Source organism: Mus caroli, chromosome 13, assembly GCF_900094665.2.
Source record: "Mus caroli chromosome 13, CAROLI_EIJ_v1.1, whole genome shotgun sequence".
In the NCBI taxonomy this organism is placed as follows: Eukaryota; Metazoa; Chordata; class Mammalia; order Rodentia; family Muridae; genus Mus; species Mus caroli.
In genome coordinates, this window is record NC_034582.1 from 12315408 (window position 1) to 12332514 (window position 17107).

The following is a 17107-nucleotide window of genomic DNA, read 5'->3' on the forward strand; positions in this document are numbered from 1 at the left end:
ACACAAATGCTCATGTCCTGAATAAATAGGTAGAAACTGATATTCCACCACACCGCAGAGTATCACCAGGACAACAACACAAAGCAAATATTTACTCCTTATGGGCAGAGTAGAGCTCAATCTTACTACAGCCATCAGCAAAGTCAATGGTTTAAATTACAGACTAACAAAGCTTTCGTGGGCTTGAAATTAAGTTATACTGTTTAAAATCAATCACAGAGACTGTCATCCTGCTTATTGCTCTGACTTCCTAACAATGATTTAAATGAGAACTTTATGTACAAGTAGAAAATGTCAAGAGTTCTGCTTTTTTTCAGGCTTGTGTGGGTGGGACAGGCAAACATTTTAGGCATTAAGACAATTAGAATAAAGAGGGCTTTTTCCAGAAAAAAAATTTTTTTTTTTAGGTTTTGCTTTATTTTCAATTGACAAATCAAAACTACAATTTACAATTTGATGTTTCCATACATCATACATTGTGGAAGAATTAAATGAAAGCAACACTCCAATACCAGTTATTACAGCTTTAGGATGAAAAAATTAGAATTAATCAAATTCCATAAATCAACAATTAAATTATTTTCTGGGGGGAAAAGTCAAAACAGTAAGTTTTTAAATGCGCACTAGACTTTAATCCTAAAGTTATCCCAGAGATGCCAGGCAGGTAGTCTGCAGTTCTCCTCACCATGCTTTGTAGTAGGATCAAGACTGGGGAAAGCATGTATAGAGCACTCACTGTCTGGGCCAGCCAGCTGCAGGTTTCTGATGCATTCTTCTCTGTCACTTGGTTTCATGTTGCTCTATCACACCAGAGCAGAGTAGCTTCTCAATAGCCCCGTCATCATATCTGAGGACCTCCTTCAGGATATGCCGTGTATGCTGTCCCAGCAGGGGAGGTGGCTTTGCCTCTGACATCTTGAACTTGCTGTATCTCACAGCTGGACCTGTCCAAGGAATGGAATGAGAAAAACTGTTAATGACTGACTCTGGGAACTTAATTACTCAAGTAATGGAGTGTTTCTACAGGACTTCAAGATTTTCTGTGCTACTTATGCCCTTGCCCGGGTATCATGGTTTGTTTTGTTTGTTTTGGAGTTGGGAGGGGAGGGCGCTTTCTTAAGGTGTTGGTTGTGAGCTTCGGCTTCATTGTTTGTGCAGCTCATACATCGCTCATCCAAATGTGTAGAGAAGTTCCAGCCTGTCCATCAGCATGGGATGGATTGCATATCTGTGTGTTTACAAGCTTCCCCTCCTATACAAGACACCTTCATGGGTAGAGCATTTACTCAGGGTGACTATAGGTCCAAGAACACAATGACTGCAGACTTGAAGTGTGTTTGTAAAGCCAGAAAGCTGGCCCAAACTGAAGGTAACCCAGGGTTCTGTCATTAATCATCTACTGAATGGTTCTAAAATCTAGTTCGGCATATATTAAACCCCGACTCAGACTCTTTTCCTCGGTCTTTAGTGGCATAAGAGGCTAGATGACCAAGCTTCTTTTTCAAGGAGACTTGTTTTGGGACTTCGGGATTTATACTTTTTAACAGAACCATCTTGGACAAATTATTTACCCTCTCGGAGCTTCATATCCCACAACTGTAATATAATAATGTTTACCACATAGACTAGAGGTAAGGATTTAATTGAGACGACAGACAAAAACACTAAGAATTCCATAACCCATAATAATACACAAAACTTGCTGGCTATTATGTTTATGAAAGCCACTACATCTCTCTTGCCTATTGCAGTTTAAGAGGATGACGATATTTACTGTCAGCTATTTGACAGAACTCAGTTGTTGTAAACAGAGGAATTCTAACAATAATTTCAAAAATAATCACAATTGATTTAATTGTTCTCATTCTTCACATAACTGCAATAAAGAATGCAAAGGTTTGGCAGGAGCCAAATGGCTAATGATGGCATGAGGATATGCCGTAGCCACAGAAATGGTCTCATTATAAGTTTTGTGCTCACTTTCCCTAATAATGATGCTTCCCACTCCTTTTTTGTAAAGCTGGACATTTGTGAATGTGTTTCAACAAAATTTCCTCATTCTATACTGACAATATTTTATATTTCACCTTATTAAGCTTCAAAATTGCAAATTAAATAGTAGTCCCAGGAAGAATTTGTAAAGCAGCACATATCTATCTCTTGAACACATATTTGAAGACTCTAGCAAGAAAGCACAACAATCTGTGTGCCTTTGACTTGAAAACTGGTCCTCGTTCTTTGAGGAAGGTTATCTTCTCTGAAATGTGTATGCAGCTTTGGGAAGGACACACGTGAAATGATAAAGGAAGAAGGTGAACATCTACCCTAGGCAATCAGATCTGCCAAATCAACCACGGTAGTCAATGGGATCAAAACCAGAATACCCACATCCTGCATTTTAATCTTTATTGTTCTCGTTCTCTCTCTCTCTCTCTCTCTCTCTCTCTCTCTCTCTCTCTCTCTCTCTCTCTCCCTCCTCCCCTCCCTCCCCCTCTCTCTTCCTCCTCTTCCTCCTCCTCTTCCTCCCTCCTTCCCTTTCCCACCATCTCTCAGAATTGTAACTGAACCCAGGGTTCTGGCCATGCTAGGCAAGTGCTCTATCACTGAGCTACATCCTTGTTCCTCCATAGCCTCGTCTTGATTTGTGAACTTTACAAGAACAAATCAACCAAAGCATCCATAGTTAACAGAACATCCATTAATACAACAGAAATGTCTTTTAGAGAATTATATTAATGAGAGTACTTATTTGCATACCATTTGACAGAGACAGCATCCAGACATGGTCTAACACTGCCACATTCAGTATTTTCCTACCACATGCCTTCCTCAAGGATACTACATATCCTTCCCCAAGGATAAATTATAACTGATACTTTTATTGTATGATAAGTTTTCCTTTCTCTGCAGCTCAGCAGAGTTTGTTTTCTTCTCATATTTTCCTGGAATGCCTCATACAGGAGGGTTTTGTCAGGGCTTGTTCCTGCCCAGTAAGTGAGGACACAAACACATTACATATTGAGAGACTGAGAAAAGATGAATGACAATTATTCTGCTTGACTATGCAAGAGGCTTTGATCTTAAAATCAGTGGTTATGAGAGAGACAGTCTGGGACTAGAAACGGGACGGAAAGCAGAGGGTTGGATGTCTCCTTGTCAAATAGCTGACCTCATTCAGATCTGCTTGTGCAATTGTTGTAATAGTAGAGGCTGCCAGTATTTGACTACAAACAAAATATAAACCAGTTATTTTTTTTAAAAGTTCAAAAAGGATTCTCAAGGAACACTAGAAGCCATCATGTGTATGTTGGTCCCGTAGTGAAATCCAACTCAGTACTCAATTTAAAGATTTTCATGGTCTTAGCTGTTTCCAACTGTCCTTAAATTTAAATACCTACAGATAAACTGCCCTGACTCAAAAATTATTGTTCAAGTTAGATTCAATAAGAGTGAAAAGTACCACACCAAGAAGAAAGGCCAATGCTATACATCTGGACCTTCATTTGTTATTGATCAGTCAGTCAAAGATCACCAGAAATATGAAGACTGCATAGATCCGAAAACAAAGACAAAAAATTGAAACAATCAGAGATAGCTTAAAACAAATCAAGAAGAGAATGCTATGTAAGAAATAAAATTGAAAAATTTTAATGCTTTTGATTTTTAGTATTATATTCCAAATTAGAAGTTTAGAAAAATAAATGAAATATATTTCTAAGCATTTAAAGAGAAAAGTATAAATATACTAAAGAAGCTAAGAGTTCATAGAAAATAGACAAGATTCCCAGAAAGAAGTAAGAGAATGGGGATGGAGAGATACTTCTGCACAAAATGCTGTGGTGAGGGGAAAGCAAGCACGTTGACAGAATTAGACAACAGAGAAGCCAACATAGCCAATGAAGGAAAGATTGACATCTTGATGTTTCATATGAAATATTACAAGACAGCATTAAAAATGGTGGAGGGTCTTCCAGGGGTATAGGGAGGGTAAAGCAGCTCAGGGTAACAGAGAGAACACCACGTGTTTACTTGCTGCCATGCCATTCATTTGAGCAGCCCCATTGGCTTTTTAAAAAAAAAAATATTTTGTTTACATTTCAAATGTTATCCTCTTAACCAGTCCAGTCAGTTCTTTCTCTGACTCCTCCACTGGGGACCCCATGCTAAGTCCAATGGTTGGCTACAAGCATCTGCCTCTGTATTTGTCAGGCTCTGGCAGAGCCTCTCAAGAGACAGCTGTATCAGGCTCCTGTCAGCAAGCACTTCTTTGCATCTGCAATAGAGTCTAGGTTTGGTGTCTGTATAGACACCACCCGGGTGGGGAAGTCTTTAGACGGCCGTTCCTTCAGTCTCTGCTCCACACTTTGTCCCTGTATTTCCTTTAGCCAGGAGCCCTTCTGGGCTAAGAGTTTGGAGATGAGTGGGTGGGGAGCCTTGCCTAAGCTCTGGATATGGTGCCTTGTACACCTAATGTCACAGATTTTAAACCAATACACTGAGTTGTTTGGTTACTTGCCTGCATCCTTAATGGAAGTGGTAACAATAACAGCTGTGCTTGCTAGTGGGCATTCATCGCTTCCCATGGGTCTCACTGAAAAGATAGCCATGGTAATGAGCCTCTTTTCTTTGACTGTGGACTGTGCTTCTGATTTCTTCTGTCTGTTTATAGAGACTATTGTAGCCTATAGTTTACAGGTAAGAAAACCGAGGCTTTTTATAGAGTAAATTGATTTTATAGTGTTGCCCAGTTTTATAACTAGTGACAGATCTAGGATAAGAACCCTACTCTATTGTTATTATTATTATTATTATTATTATTAAATTATTTTATCTATTTAGATTCAAAATGCTGCTCGGCTTACTGATCCCCTCTCCCTGAGTTCTTCACCCTATCACCCCTCCCCTTTGCTTCTGAGAGAGTGCTTCCTGACCCACTAATCTACCCCTACCTCACCCCTGCCAGCATACCCCCTCCTTGGCACATCAAGTTTCTATAGCATTAAGCACATCATATCCCACTGTGACCAGACAAGGCAGTCCTAGGCTCTGTATGTGCCGGGGGCCAGAGACCAGCCCATGGATGCTCTTTGGTTGGTGGGCTCTGAGGGGGTCTGGGTTAGTTGATACTGTTGTTCTTCCTATGGTGTTTCAATCCTCTTGAACTCCTTTAGTCCTTTCCCCAACTCTCCCATAGGGGTCTCAGGGTTGGTCCAACGATTAGCTGTAAGTATCTATATCTGTCTCAGTCGGGTGCTGGTAGAGTGAGCCTCTCAGAAGATAGCCAAGATAGCTCCTGTCTGTAAGCACATCAGTAATAGTGTTAGGGTGTGTTGCCTCCACATGGGATGGACCCTAAGTTGGACTGTTCACTCTAGTCTTAACAGATAAAATCCCAGCACAGAGAAGAGGAAGTAGGCACAAAGTCTGACCTCTAATCAAGAAGCTGTTATGATTGGTACCTGCTGGCAAAGGGAAACTGTCTTCTCAGTAGAGTGACACTGACTGCATCAACTGCACTCCATGCCCATGAGTAGTTGGCCAATATAAAATGGTGCTCATGTTGTTAGTTTGTTTGAATTTTATTGTTTTGTTTGTTTAATTTATTGATTTACATTTTTAGTTTTATTTTAAGAGAGAGAAAGAGAACATGAGTTGGGGAAGACCTGGGAGAAGTTGAAGATGGGAAATAGTATAATCAAAATTACTGTATAGAAATTTAATAATAATAATAATAGTAATAAAAACATCTTCAGTCTTTAGACTTCACAGTCTATGTTCTCTCATAAATGATTGTTTACATACTTACTGCTAGTAATTAGATATGCTTGAATAAATATTATTCTTATATTAATGAATATAGCCATTAATTCATCATACTTATACTTCTGCTTATTTATCTCTATCTCTCTGTTAATATTTGATCCAGATTGTTTCATTATGTATAACTCTAAAATGTATACTTGGCCCTGCTGTCATGGAGGGAGTAAAATTTGAGACATCAAAAAAGAATAACCAAATTGCTATAGTCTGATAAAAATCATAAAATAATTATAAACCAACCTTACAAGAGAATAATACTATAATAATAATATAATGGGCAATGAGGTGAAAAATTAATAACGGTTATTTTTAACAGTTATCATAGGCCAAATTGATGTCCCTAGGGCAGACTTTGAGAGTTAAAAACCATGCCATTTCTAGTTCAGGTTCCACTTGGTGCTTGTGGGTCAAGCTGTGAGCCCTAAGCTTTCTGCCCTTGCTGCTATGTCTTTGTTACACAATCCTGGATTAGTCTAACCCTCTAGAACACTAAACTCAATGAACTCATCTTTCCGTAAGTTGCCAGGGTCATGGTGGTTTATTACAATAGAAAAGTGACTAACACTGAAGTTAGAAGCAGAGAGAGGGACATTGCTGGAATGGAACTGACAATGTTTTTTTTGTTTTGTTTTGTTTTTTGGTTTTTTGTTTGTTTGTTTGTTTTTTGGAACAATGTGGAAGAGTTTGTAACTTTGGTCTAGAGGGGTGATTTAAGGATGTAAGTGGGGCCGAATAGGCCATCCTAGTAGGAGTTTAGAAGACAGGAATGCTAAGAGCTATATGAACAGTGGAGGCCCAGCTCAAGCAGGTTTTTTTTGTTGTTGTTGTTGTTTTTTGGGTTTTTTTGTTTTTGTTTTGTTTTGTTTTTTGTGGAGAAAGTCTATTAATAGCTAGCCTATAGACTGTTCCTGTGATATTTTGGCAAATAAATAAACAACAACAACAACAACAAAAAAAACCCTGGCTGCTTTCAGACTATGTCCTAAGAAATGGTCTGAAAATAAAGTTTAAAGTATTTTTGGTGAAGGCAATTTCAAGAGAGCCTAATATTGATTTGATTGCTTATCTACACTAGAATAAAGGGAACGGTACCCTCAGAGCATGGGCCCATTCAACTACCTTCCGACTTGTGAAAGAAATGGTAAGGCATTTCTGCTCCTGGAAAGTAACTACAATCAGAAGTTGGTGGTAATGCTGCCCAAGCAGAGGAGTGTGCATTGCAGAAGTCCCTGAATAAAATCCCTGAGAGAGCAAGAGATCCTGAGAGTCCATTGCATAAAGCTGTGAAGGTAAACTCTGGGTTGCATTGCAGTGTCCAAGACGTTGGCGATGACAGAACTGAGATATATCTATCAAGAAGAGCTGCATTTAGGGAGAAGAACCAGCCCACGTGGGTATTACACATTGCAGGCAGCAAAGCCGTTGACATGATATGATAAGCTATGGGTCTTGATGTTTGTCCTGCTGGAGTTCAGTCTTGTTTTGTCAAAGATTTATGCATTATGCTCCCATTCCTCCCTTTTGGAATACAATACATATCTTATATCATTATGTGTTTGAAGTATATAATTTGCCGTTAGATTTTACAGGGGGCTAAATTAAGACATTGCCTGAAGTTTTAGAAGAGATAGTGATCATAGGGCTTCTAAAAAGTGTGGTTGTGAAAGACTGTAGAGATTTTTGAAGTTGAACTAAAAGTAATTTGCATTATTATATACAGTCTGCAAGCGCTTTCGTGCATGTACAGGCATGTGCGTGTGCGTGTGTCTGTGTGTGTGCGCACGCGCAATTCTAGTTTTCTCTCTTTGCTGGATGCTCAGAGATGAAGATGCAAGCCCTCAGCTTCCTAATTCTAATGACAAGCCTTTATTCCACCATCATGGATTCTAACTCTCAGGAATCATAATTCTAAGTAAACTCTTTTTCTATAACTAGACTTGGTCATGGTATTTGATCACAGCAATAGGAAAGTAACCAATACACACAATTAAAGGAAAAGAATTGAAGGGGAGTCCTGTGTGTTTAAAAAGAACAACTGTTATAGGCACTTTCCAGATGGGGAGATGAAATGAATACATGGGTACATTTATACAAATAAAAAGAAGTCATAGATTCTTTTAGATATACCAAGTTTGCGTACCTTTGAGACAACCAAGCCTTAGTCATTACATCTTTAGCTTTCAAAATCTCAAATTCAGGAATGAGTTGGCCAGTATACACAGAAGTTACTTATTATTAACATGTGATCATTCCAAAGCAGCATAAGCAATCGTATTTATTCAATCTCTGATGCTATACTTTCCACAATGGTTCAAAATGCAGAGAGCAATTGATTGTTCAGTTGCCCAGCCCAAATTGATATACTGACAACAGAATGCCTATGTAAAACTTGGGGAACATAACCAAAGAAGTGGCAGAAAGCATGTAAGAGCCTGCAAACTAGGAAGTCCGCAGCAAGACTGTATCTCCTAAAAGTGACAGGGAAGCTACACCCTTGAAACCTCAACAATACATCTGCTTAAATGAGACCTGAACAACGATAACGTTACTAGACTTACTGATGTGGAAGGGAGAAAGCTCATGGACCCTACTCATAGACAAAGAGTTACAAGCAATTAGTGACTGCGGAGGGAAGAAAACTTAATCTTGCCCAGCAATGAACCCCTTAACTGCTTATCCAAAACCAGTAAAAACATAGACATCAAGAAACATGAAAAGAATTCAGCAGTTTGTATGTGCATATACATTACCAAACATAAAGAGGCCATTGGTTTTGAGGGAACAAAGTGAGGCAGTACATGGGAGGAGAGGACATGGACACATTTAAACTGTAAATGTAATTATTTTCCACTTTAAAAATGTAAACAAACAAACAAACAATAAAACAAAGCAAAGAAACCTCCAAAACCTATGTTGTATATGTAGCTTCTTCTCTACTGTCAAAGCTATTTTTGATTTTTTTGAAAGTAGTATATGAAGTTTTTCTTATGAAGTTTTATGCATACTTCATTTTGAATAATCTTCTCTACCCCACTTATCTCCCTGTCCCCTTCCCAATTTACTATACAGCCCTAATATTCCCCTTTCCTGTCGCATATACCATGTGCATTACTACAACCCTCATCTACCTCTGCACCCCCCTTTTCTTGAGACGGGGTTTCCTCTGTGTAGCCATGGCTGTCCTGGAACTCACAGTGTAGACCAGGTTGGCCTTGAATGCAGATTCAGCTGCCTCTGCCTTCTGAGTGCTGGGGTTAAAGGCATGTGCCACCATGTTCAGCTTCAACCCCCTCTCTTAAAGCCTATTCTTCATGTCATTTGGATCCCAAATACAATTTTGTGATCAATAACCATATGACTACACAAATTCCTATACATAAATATAAAATAAGCTTAGATATGCATATGAGAGACAATAATGACATATTTGTCTTTCTGAGTCTAGGTTACTTCACTGAATATGCTAATTTTCAGTTCCATCTATATCTGACAAATTTCATATTTCTTAATAGCCAAATAAACTTCATTGTAAATATGTTTCACATTTTCATTATCCATTCATTTGTTGAGGAACATGTAGGTAAGTTTAACCATCTGTAAAATGCTTCTGTTCTTTGTCTTTAATGACATAATTTTTAAGTTTACATTTATGGGTATTTGCCTACATGTATGTCTGTGTTCCATATGCATGCAGTGCCTGCGGAGCACAGAAGACAGCAATGGCTCTTCTAGAACTGCATTTGCCGATGGCTGTTCATAGCCATATGGGTACTGGGAAGCTGGGAACCCAAACCAGGTCCTCTGCAGAAATAGCAAGTGCTCTTCACTGCTGAGATGTCTCACAGTCCCTGGTCTTCATCTTTAGCACCTAAACCTCTACTCACTTTATGAGAACCCAGGGCAGTTTTACTTTTGAAAGAATTATTGAGTCTTGTCCTCACAGAAAAATACAAAGAAAGCAACTCAGTTCTCTTCTATTAGAGGTAAATTAAATGAGATGTTTTATGTTTTTCCTCTGTGCTACTAAAGGCAATCACAATGAAGCACATAGTGGAAATACATGCTATCCTTTCTTCCTTTTAAAGAAGAAGGCCTTTGGAAACAAGCCACTTCTTTTACTTCTTTAACAAATACTTGGTGTATACTAGACACATTCTTGGTCCTAAGGACAAAGCCAGAACTCACTCTTTTTTTAAAACAAAAATTTATTTACTTATTTACTTTTTTACATGACATATATTATCCCCCCAATCCCTGTCCATCCACCCTGAGATTGTTCCACATCCCATACCCCCTCCCCAACTCCTGACTCTATGTGATGTCCCCACCCCCGACTCCATCTGACCTCTAAACTCCCTGGGGCCTCCAATCTCTTGAGGGTTAGGTGCATCATCTCTGAATGAACACAGATCCGGCAGTCCTCTGCTGTATGTGTGTTGGGAGCCTCATATCAGTTGGGGTACGCTGCCTGGTTGGTGGCCCAGTTTTTGAGAGATCTCAGAGGTTCAGGTTAATTGAAACTGCTGGTCCTCCTAAAGGGTCACCCTTTTCCTCAGCTTCTTTCAGCCTTTCCCTAATTCAACAACAGAGGTCAGCAGCTTCTGTCCATTGGTTGGGTGCAAATATCTGACTCTCTCAGCTGCTTGTTGGGTCTTCTGGAGTGTGATCATGATAGGTCCCTTTTTGTAAGCGCTCCATAGCCTCAGTAATAGTGTCAGACCTTGGAACCTCTCCTTGAGCTGGATCCCACTTTGGGCCTGTCACTGGACCTTCTTTTCCTCAGGCTCCTCTCCATTTCCATCCCTGTAATTCTTTCAGACAGGAACAATTATGGATCAGAGTTGTGACTGTGGGATAGCCCCCCTCCCTCCTTTGATGCCCTCCCTGTCTTCCTCCTGGAGGTAGGCTCTATGAGTTCCCTCTCCCTACTGTCTAGCAGTTCATCTAAGGTCCCTCCCTTTGAGTCCTGAGAGTCTCTCACCTCCCAGATCTCTGGTGTATTCTGAGGGTCCCCCTAACCTTCTACCTCCTGAGGTTGCCTATTTCCATTCTTTCTGCTGACCCTCAGGACTTCAGTCCTTTTCCCTCACCCAATACCAAATCAAGCTCTCCCCCACACTACCCACTCACCCACTTTCTCTCCCTCCCTCCCCACTTGTGATTGCTTTCTTCTCCCTCCCAGGTGGGACTTAGTGAAGTGTCCTCACTTGGGCACTTCAGCTTGTTGACCTTTTTGAGTTCTATGTTCATTTACACATGGAATACTACTCAGTTACTAAGAATGTGGATCTCCTGAGATTTGCATGCAAATGGAGGGAACTAGAAAACAGCATCCTGAGTAAGGTAACTTAGACCCAAAAGTACATGCATGGTATGTACTTACTAATAAGTGGATATTAGCAAAAAAAAAAAAAGTACAGAATACCCAGAAGTCACTCTTATCTCCTCCAGTTAGTAAATGGAGGGGGGGGGGGAATGAGACCCGCAGAGGGAGTCACCTGCTCAGGGTTGCAGACATAGGAAGGAACAGAGTTCCAGATGATCTTGTTTCTGAAGCCCAGTTCTTTGCCACTCAGCCACATCTTTTTGCATAAGGGCAGCACGAAAGAAGGAAAAAATATTTCACTTGGACAATGAACTGAATTCAGGGTTCCCAAATCAGAACTTGGCAAGGAAATCTTTAGGCTTCATCATTCCATCAGTCTATCTTATTTCTTTCCCTAGATCAGAGTATTATGATATCTGCATTCATTGATTTCTTGTCCACCCAAATTAACTTGTTAATTGCTAATGCTTTCCATGTAGAAAGCCATAGAATCACAACACCATCAATACATAACAGTTTCTCCTATTTCTGCAAGGCAACGTGTTCCAATGCCCTTCTTTTTACTCACTTCCAAAGAAATGAAGCTTTAGTTATGCTCTCTGGAAATCTGTCTGGTTTAAGGCACATGGACAGCCAGTGCCTGGCACACTAGAGAATTCCTCAGACTAGCTGTGTAGAGTTTTCCATCTGTGGTTTGAGGCCCTTTAGTAACAAAACCCTGGCTGTTTTGTCTCACCTCCCTTTAGAAAACATCCATAACTCTTAAGCTGAAAGGAGATCTACCCAATCTACGTGAGCATCCCAAGTTACCATTTATCCAAGTTCAAACCACTTATCTATAAGCCAGATCAACTTAATAATACAAACAGTTGCAGGAAACAGAGGTAGCCAAAAACATGTGGGAAACCATAATGAATATTCAAGTAACGGGAACATAATACCACATCATCCTGAGGAAAGGGACTGACTTGAACAGTCCCTTTTTCCAGAACTGCATGCACCTCCTTTCTTAATGATGCATTCCCCAAGGCACTGAAGCACAGCCTTGCACAAACCTCACACAAAATAGCAACTGAGGAGCACAAAGGGTTAAGTCATTTACACAACAGGCAAATGTGACCTCAGTGGTGGTGAGAATCAAACTAGAATTAAAACCAAATAAGTCCGGATTTGTTTACTATATTTCTTCTTTTTAATTTCTAATATTGTATTAAATTTCCAAGAATACTTAAAAGCAAACAGCTGTCATATAATGTATGAAACATTATCTCAAAATGTTTTTATTTTGATGTTTTTGGCCCTTTGCTAAGATCCATGCTGTGGATAGCAAACATTTAATCTTTGGGACTTGCTAGTGTAGAAAGAAGCCAAACTTCATTTTGCTAAAAATAATGATAGCTTAGTATCAAGAGATTTCACAACTTCCCCTTCAGTGCTTGAGTTCATCATTATAACAATAACAATATTTCTTATATGGCGCCTCTTATCCATAGCATCCAACTCGCCAAATGGGACCATACAGTTAGAACACACTAAACCCATTAGATATGAGATAAAAACAGATAAGACCATTTAAAGAGCATGTAATCATGGAAGAAGGCTGTAAGAGAATAAAAATGGCTTGGGACATCTTTAACCAAAGAACTCAAACTATGGCACCACTTGTGGGGCCAGACATTTCAGAAATGCAAGACAACATGTGGTATGCACCACCAAGGTGGGGAGGTCATCCATATATCACTTGCAGTCCAGAGCTCCTTAGTATCACTTCCATTGTAATGAATTTTGACTCCATAATTTTTAAACTATTTTAAATTTAAAATATGTGTACTTGTGGGTATCTGTGTGGAAGAAGGCTACCATTGGAGTCTTGTTTTCAGTTATGTCAATGGCTCTACCATTGTCATCAGTGCTGTTAAACAAATTTCCAGTTTTTACCTTTCAGGAATATAATTGCATTACATGTGACCCTTGTTCAGCTGAGCCAGGCCCTACAAGTTGCAGTCAATTGTGAATGGAGGAGATTACTTCACTCCCTCCAGGGCAGAACATATACCATTTATTGTAGGTATGGGTTTCTCCTTTCCTGTTTGACTAGCAGTGGATGAGATAGTAAGTCCTTCAGCAACCTGATACTCTGCGAACTCACAATGGATGTCACTTACAGCATGAGCAAGAACCACAGCATCTTTAAAAGCACTGTATGTTCCATCCTGATTGTGATGTGTGCCTCAGTTTAGTCCAGAGACCTATTTGCTGCAAATCAGAGACCTTCTCTGAGCAACCTTTTAAAAAATAATTCAATCCAGACATTCAAAATACTTTGAAGCCGCATGATAATAGTTATTATTTATCAAATACTTACATATGTTAGGCATTTGGCAGAATGCTTTCTGTATTTTACTGTGTCATATGAACTAAATGACTTTAAAAGGTATGATTATAATGAAACCATTCCATCAAAGGCGAAAGTTAATGTTAAGTAATGTTATCAACATTGCACAGCTTATCAACTAAAAAATTTCATTAGAACTTAGGCTGGATAAATCCAAAGTGTATGCTTATTAGTACAAGGGTGTACTTCCCTTCTGCATAATGTAGAAGAAAATCTGTTCTCATATCAGTGGCTGAATAAATATCGCTCTTCAGCAGATGGTGTTAAAAAGCAGTACTGTTTTATAAATACTTATATATTTCATGATTGCTAATCTATTAAGGCATTTATCTTTCATTTGCAAAAATGGAATAAGGAAAGATAGATAAATCTTATTCCAATCCACTGAAATGTTGTAGTCGATTATCCATCTCCCTCTGGGAAAAATATATGGCTCATAAGGAAATGCTATTCGTGTTCATTAGTGACCAGGCTGTTTCACCTCCAAGGACATGACCCAAACTTTCTATTGAGGCTTCTGAAAAATGTTCTGGTGGAAGGAGGTCTGTCTGGGAAGCCTCCTTCCAACACTCATATTTGTTTCTAATCATTTCTCCCACCTCTGAAGATGTTGAGAATGGTGAAGGAACACCTTACTGACAGTTGGATCTTTGCCCAAACAATCAGTTATTTTCTTCCGTTGCCTTCTAAATTTCAAGTGTTTGATACAAGCTCTCTGGGTACATTCCCAAGAGTTTATTTGGTTAGATTTCACCATGGAAAACAAAATTGGTTCAGCTGAACTCTGTAGCCAGAACATTTTAAGCTTCACAGACCTTCAAAGTAGTGACCTTCTCCTCACCTCCTCTGCCTCTGTGCTACATTAAGGAAAATACCGGAAGATGTTTCCAGTCGGAGAAGCCAGATTGCTTTTCGATTCTGTCTGAGAAGAGGAACTGAGCAGAGCTGGAGCAGGTGGCTATTTGTGGCTCTTACCTCAAACGAGCTTTGGAAAGTTCTGTAAATCTCTCTAAGTCTTTTGCAACTTAATAAATTTCTGGACATCTTGGTTCCTTATTAAAGGACTCCCCTTTAAGTCTACATCCTTTTCACTTCTCTCTCAAGACTCTCTACAATCATACAAATCACAATTATGTTCAAAGAAGATTGGATGCAATGAGGCCCCTACCCCTGCTGTTGAGAAAATGAGGATGTGTTCACTATGAGCCAGAAGAGATGATCTTTATATTTCTGCCTCTTTGCTTGTACAGTGCAGGTGCAAAGGTTTCAATCAAGAGATCCGTGCTCTCCATACTCCCATCTCAGCTCTTGCAAAACCACCCTCTTTGCAAAGGCACTGGTGTTTCTTTGAAATATGGCAACTTCTAGCAGTCCCACCATGAAATAGCTCCCCCACAACACGTCTGATCTTTCCTGCAACAACTTGTTCACTCTTCCTCCTCAATCACTCCATCTGCTAAAGAGCACTAACTGTCCTTTAGACCTGGTCTATGAGCCAACTTTGGATGGATTTCATCCGGTCAATTCCCAAGTCCATATTGTCTTCAAAGATTTATTCAGGATGGCGTTACAGGGTAGCTTTCTTTTTCTCCAGCCCAAAGGAACATCTCTTTTTGACTCCCCATAATCTTTGATCCACTTCTTCATAGTGCATCATTATTTCTAATTTTATTTTCTCTTGTTATCATTCCTAGGAACAAAGTGATGCTTACCCACTTTTATATACTATATAGTATTTATCATATGGTGCTAGTAAAGAAGATAGCTGTCAAAAGAATGTGAACAAAGCAAACAGCCAAAGAGAAATCTCCCATGTTCCCAGATATGGAAACAAAGCCACTCAAATGCTTAAAAAAATAAAAATACAGAGAAATATCAAAGCTTGAAGACTGCTACATTTTGCACACATTTCTAAATCAAGTCTTCTTGATTCCTTTTTAAAAAATACGTCATGTCCAATCCATTAGCTAATTTTATTGACTACCTTTAAAATATAGAGAGAATCCACCCAACTTTTAAAACCAATCTGGAAAAGTCACCACTGCCTTCTAGATTGAATCTGTGTCTCAAGGCTTCTTGGCAGCTTTTTCCGGATGTATCCCTCACTTGCTTTCCAAAAAAGAAGGTGGACTCGTCCTTCACATAATTAGGTCCAGTAATCTTATTCTTCAACTCCCAGTCCTGTGAAGCCTTTCCTATTTTATTCTTCAACAATGGGCTATATGCACTACCTCACCCATGCAGCCTCCCTGGGAGCCACTGTGATCTCTGTCTGTTGTACCCTCTTCACTTTGTGCAGCCACATAGACCTCCTGCCTCTTTACAGCACATCCCTTCTCAATGCCTCTGCCCCATTGTTTGGTCTACATGGAAAATTGTTCTTTCTGAAACAGTCTTGAATTACTCACTTCCATCCTTCAGGTCTTCTTAGCAGATCAGTCATAACCACATCATGTCTGTCCTCTTAGAATTTAGGGGAGATGGAGTTTATTGTTGCTAGCAATTCCATATTATAGGCCATCATGTTAGAGAAGTCATAGCATCAAGGGCTTCAAGAAGATAGTCACATCACATCCATTGCTAAGAACAGAGAGCTGGGTTTATCCATACTTCCTTGCTTGCTTGCCTGCTTGTTCTTGGCTATTTCTCTGATACTGCCTCTTTCAGGATGTGCTCGGTTTTGTCTCATCAATCAAAAACAGAAAGCCACTCACCCTGTGACATGCCCTACAGGCTGATTCTGTTCCACCACTTTTTAGCCCTTTTATGGTTCTTTCTTTTATTGTATATTTAACAAATCTGCCATTTCTTATGTTTCATTTGAGTAGAATGTATGCATCACGAGAGTGGGGAATCTTGTCCTATTTTCCTTAAAAATATTTTCTAAAAGACAAAGAAGGAATGATTTAGCTGAAGCTTTGAATATGTTTCACTGCTGTCTAAAACAATGAAACTTAGAGTGCTGATAATTTCAGACCTCTAGTTTCTAGGGAAACAGTCCCACTAAATAGACTCAAAAGCAGGATGAAGCATTTTATCACTACGAATCCATATAGGACCATGCAAACTGGTTTTCCTTGTTTAATTTTATCTATTTAACTGTATAGCTTGTGTTTCTGCTACCCATAGTGGACATAGATTTCAGTACTCAAAAGATCAAGCCTTTCAACAGTTATTTGGAATTTTTGACAGTGGACATTCATTTTACAGGTTCCATAAGGGAAAGGTCCTATTTTCTTTACATTTTTTGTTTAGACACTTAGGATGCTCAGTGTTTGCTGAATGGATGGACAAAAGGAAAGAACTCCTTATTTTCAGAAGTAAATAAGACAGAAAAATGTGATATTTCCATTCACATAAAGAAGTTTTATTTTTTTAATTGAGATGTTGTATATCAACAAATTTTACATTGACTTAGTGACTGAGCATTTACTTTTATGGTAAAGATAAGATGTCGGGCTCATAAAACCTTTGAAAGTATCCCAGGAAAACACTGTGACATGTCTACTTTAAGGGGCTACTCTTCCTTTTTTTAAGGTACTGACTCTTTTTTTTTTTTTTTTTTT

At 39.2% G+C, this 17107-nt stretch overlaps 1 protein-coding gene across 3 annotated transcripts in view; it reads right to left on the reverse strand.

Moving 5' to 3' along the window:
* Positions 1-394: 394 nt before the first annotated feature.
* Positions 395-17107, reverse strand: part of Sugct (succinyl-CoA:glutarate-CoA transferase) — a 778692-nt gene continuing 761979 nt past the window's right edge. The window contains exon 14 of one of the 3 annotated variants that reach the window (XM_021180767.2): positions 395-944. In XM_021180767.2, the coding sequence (XP_021036426.1) occupies positions 781-944 (164 nt within the window). In that variant the 3' untranslated portion in view covers positions 395-780. The remainder of the gene's footprint in view (positions 945-17107) is intronic. The other 2 variants (XM_029468350.1, XR_003834661.1) reach the window with 2 other exon arrangements.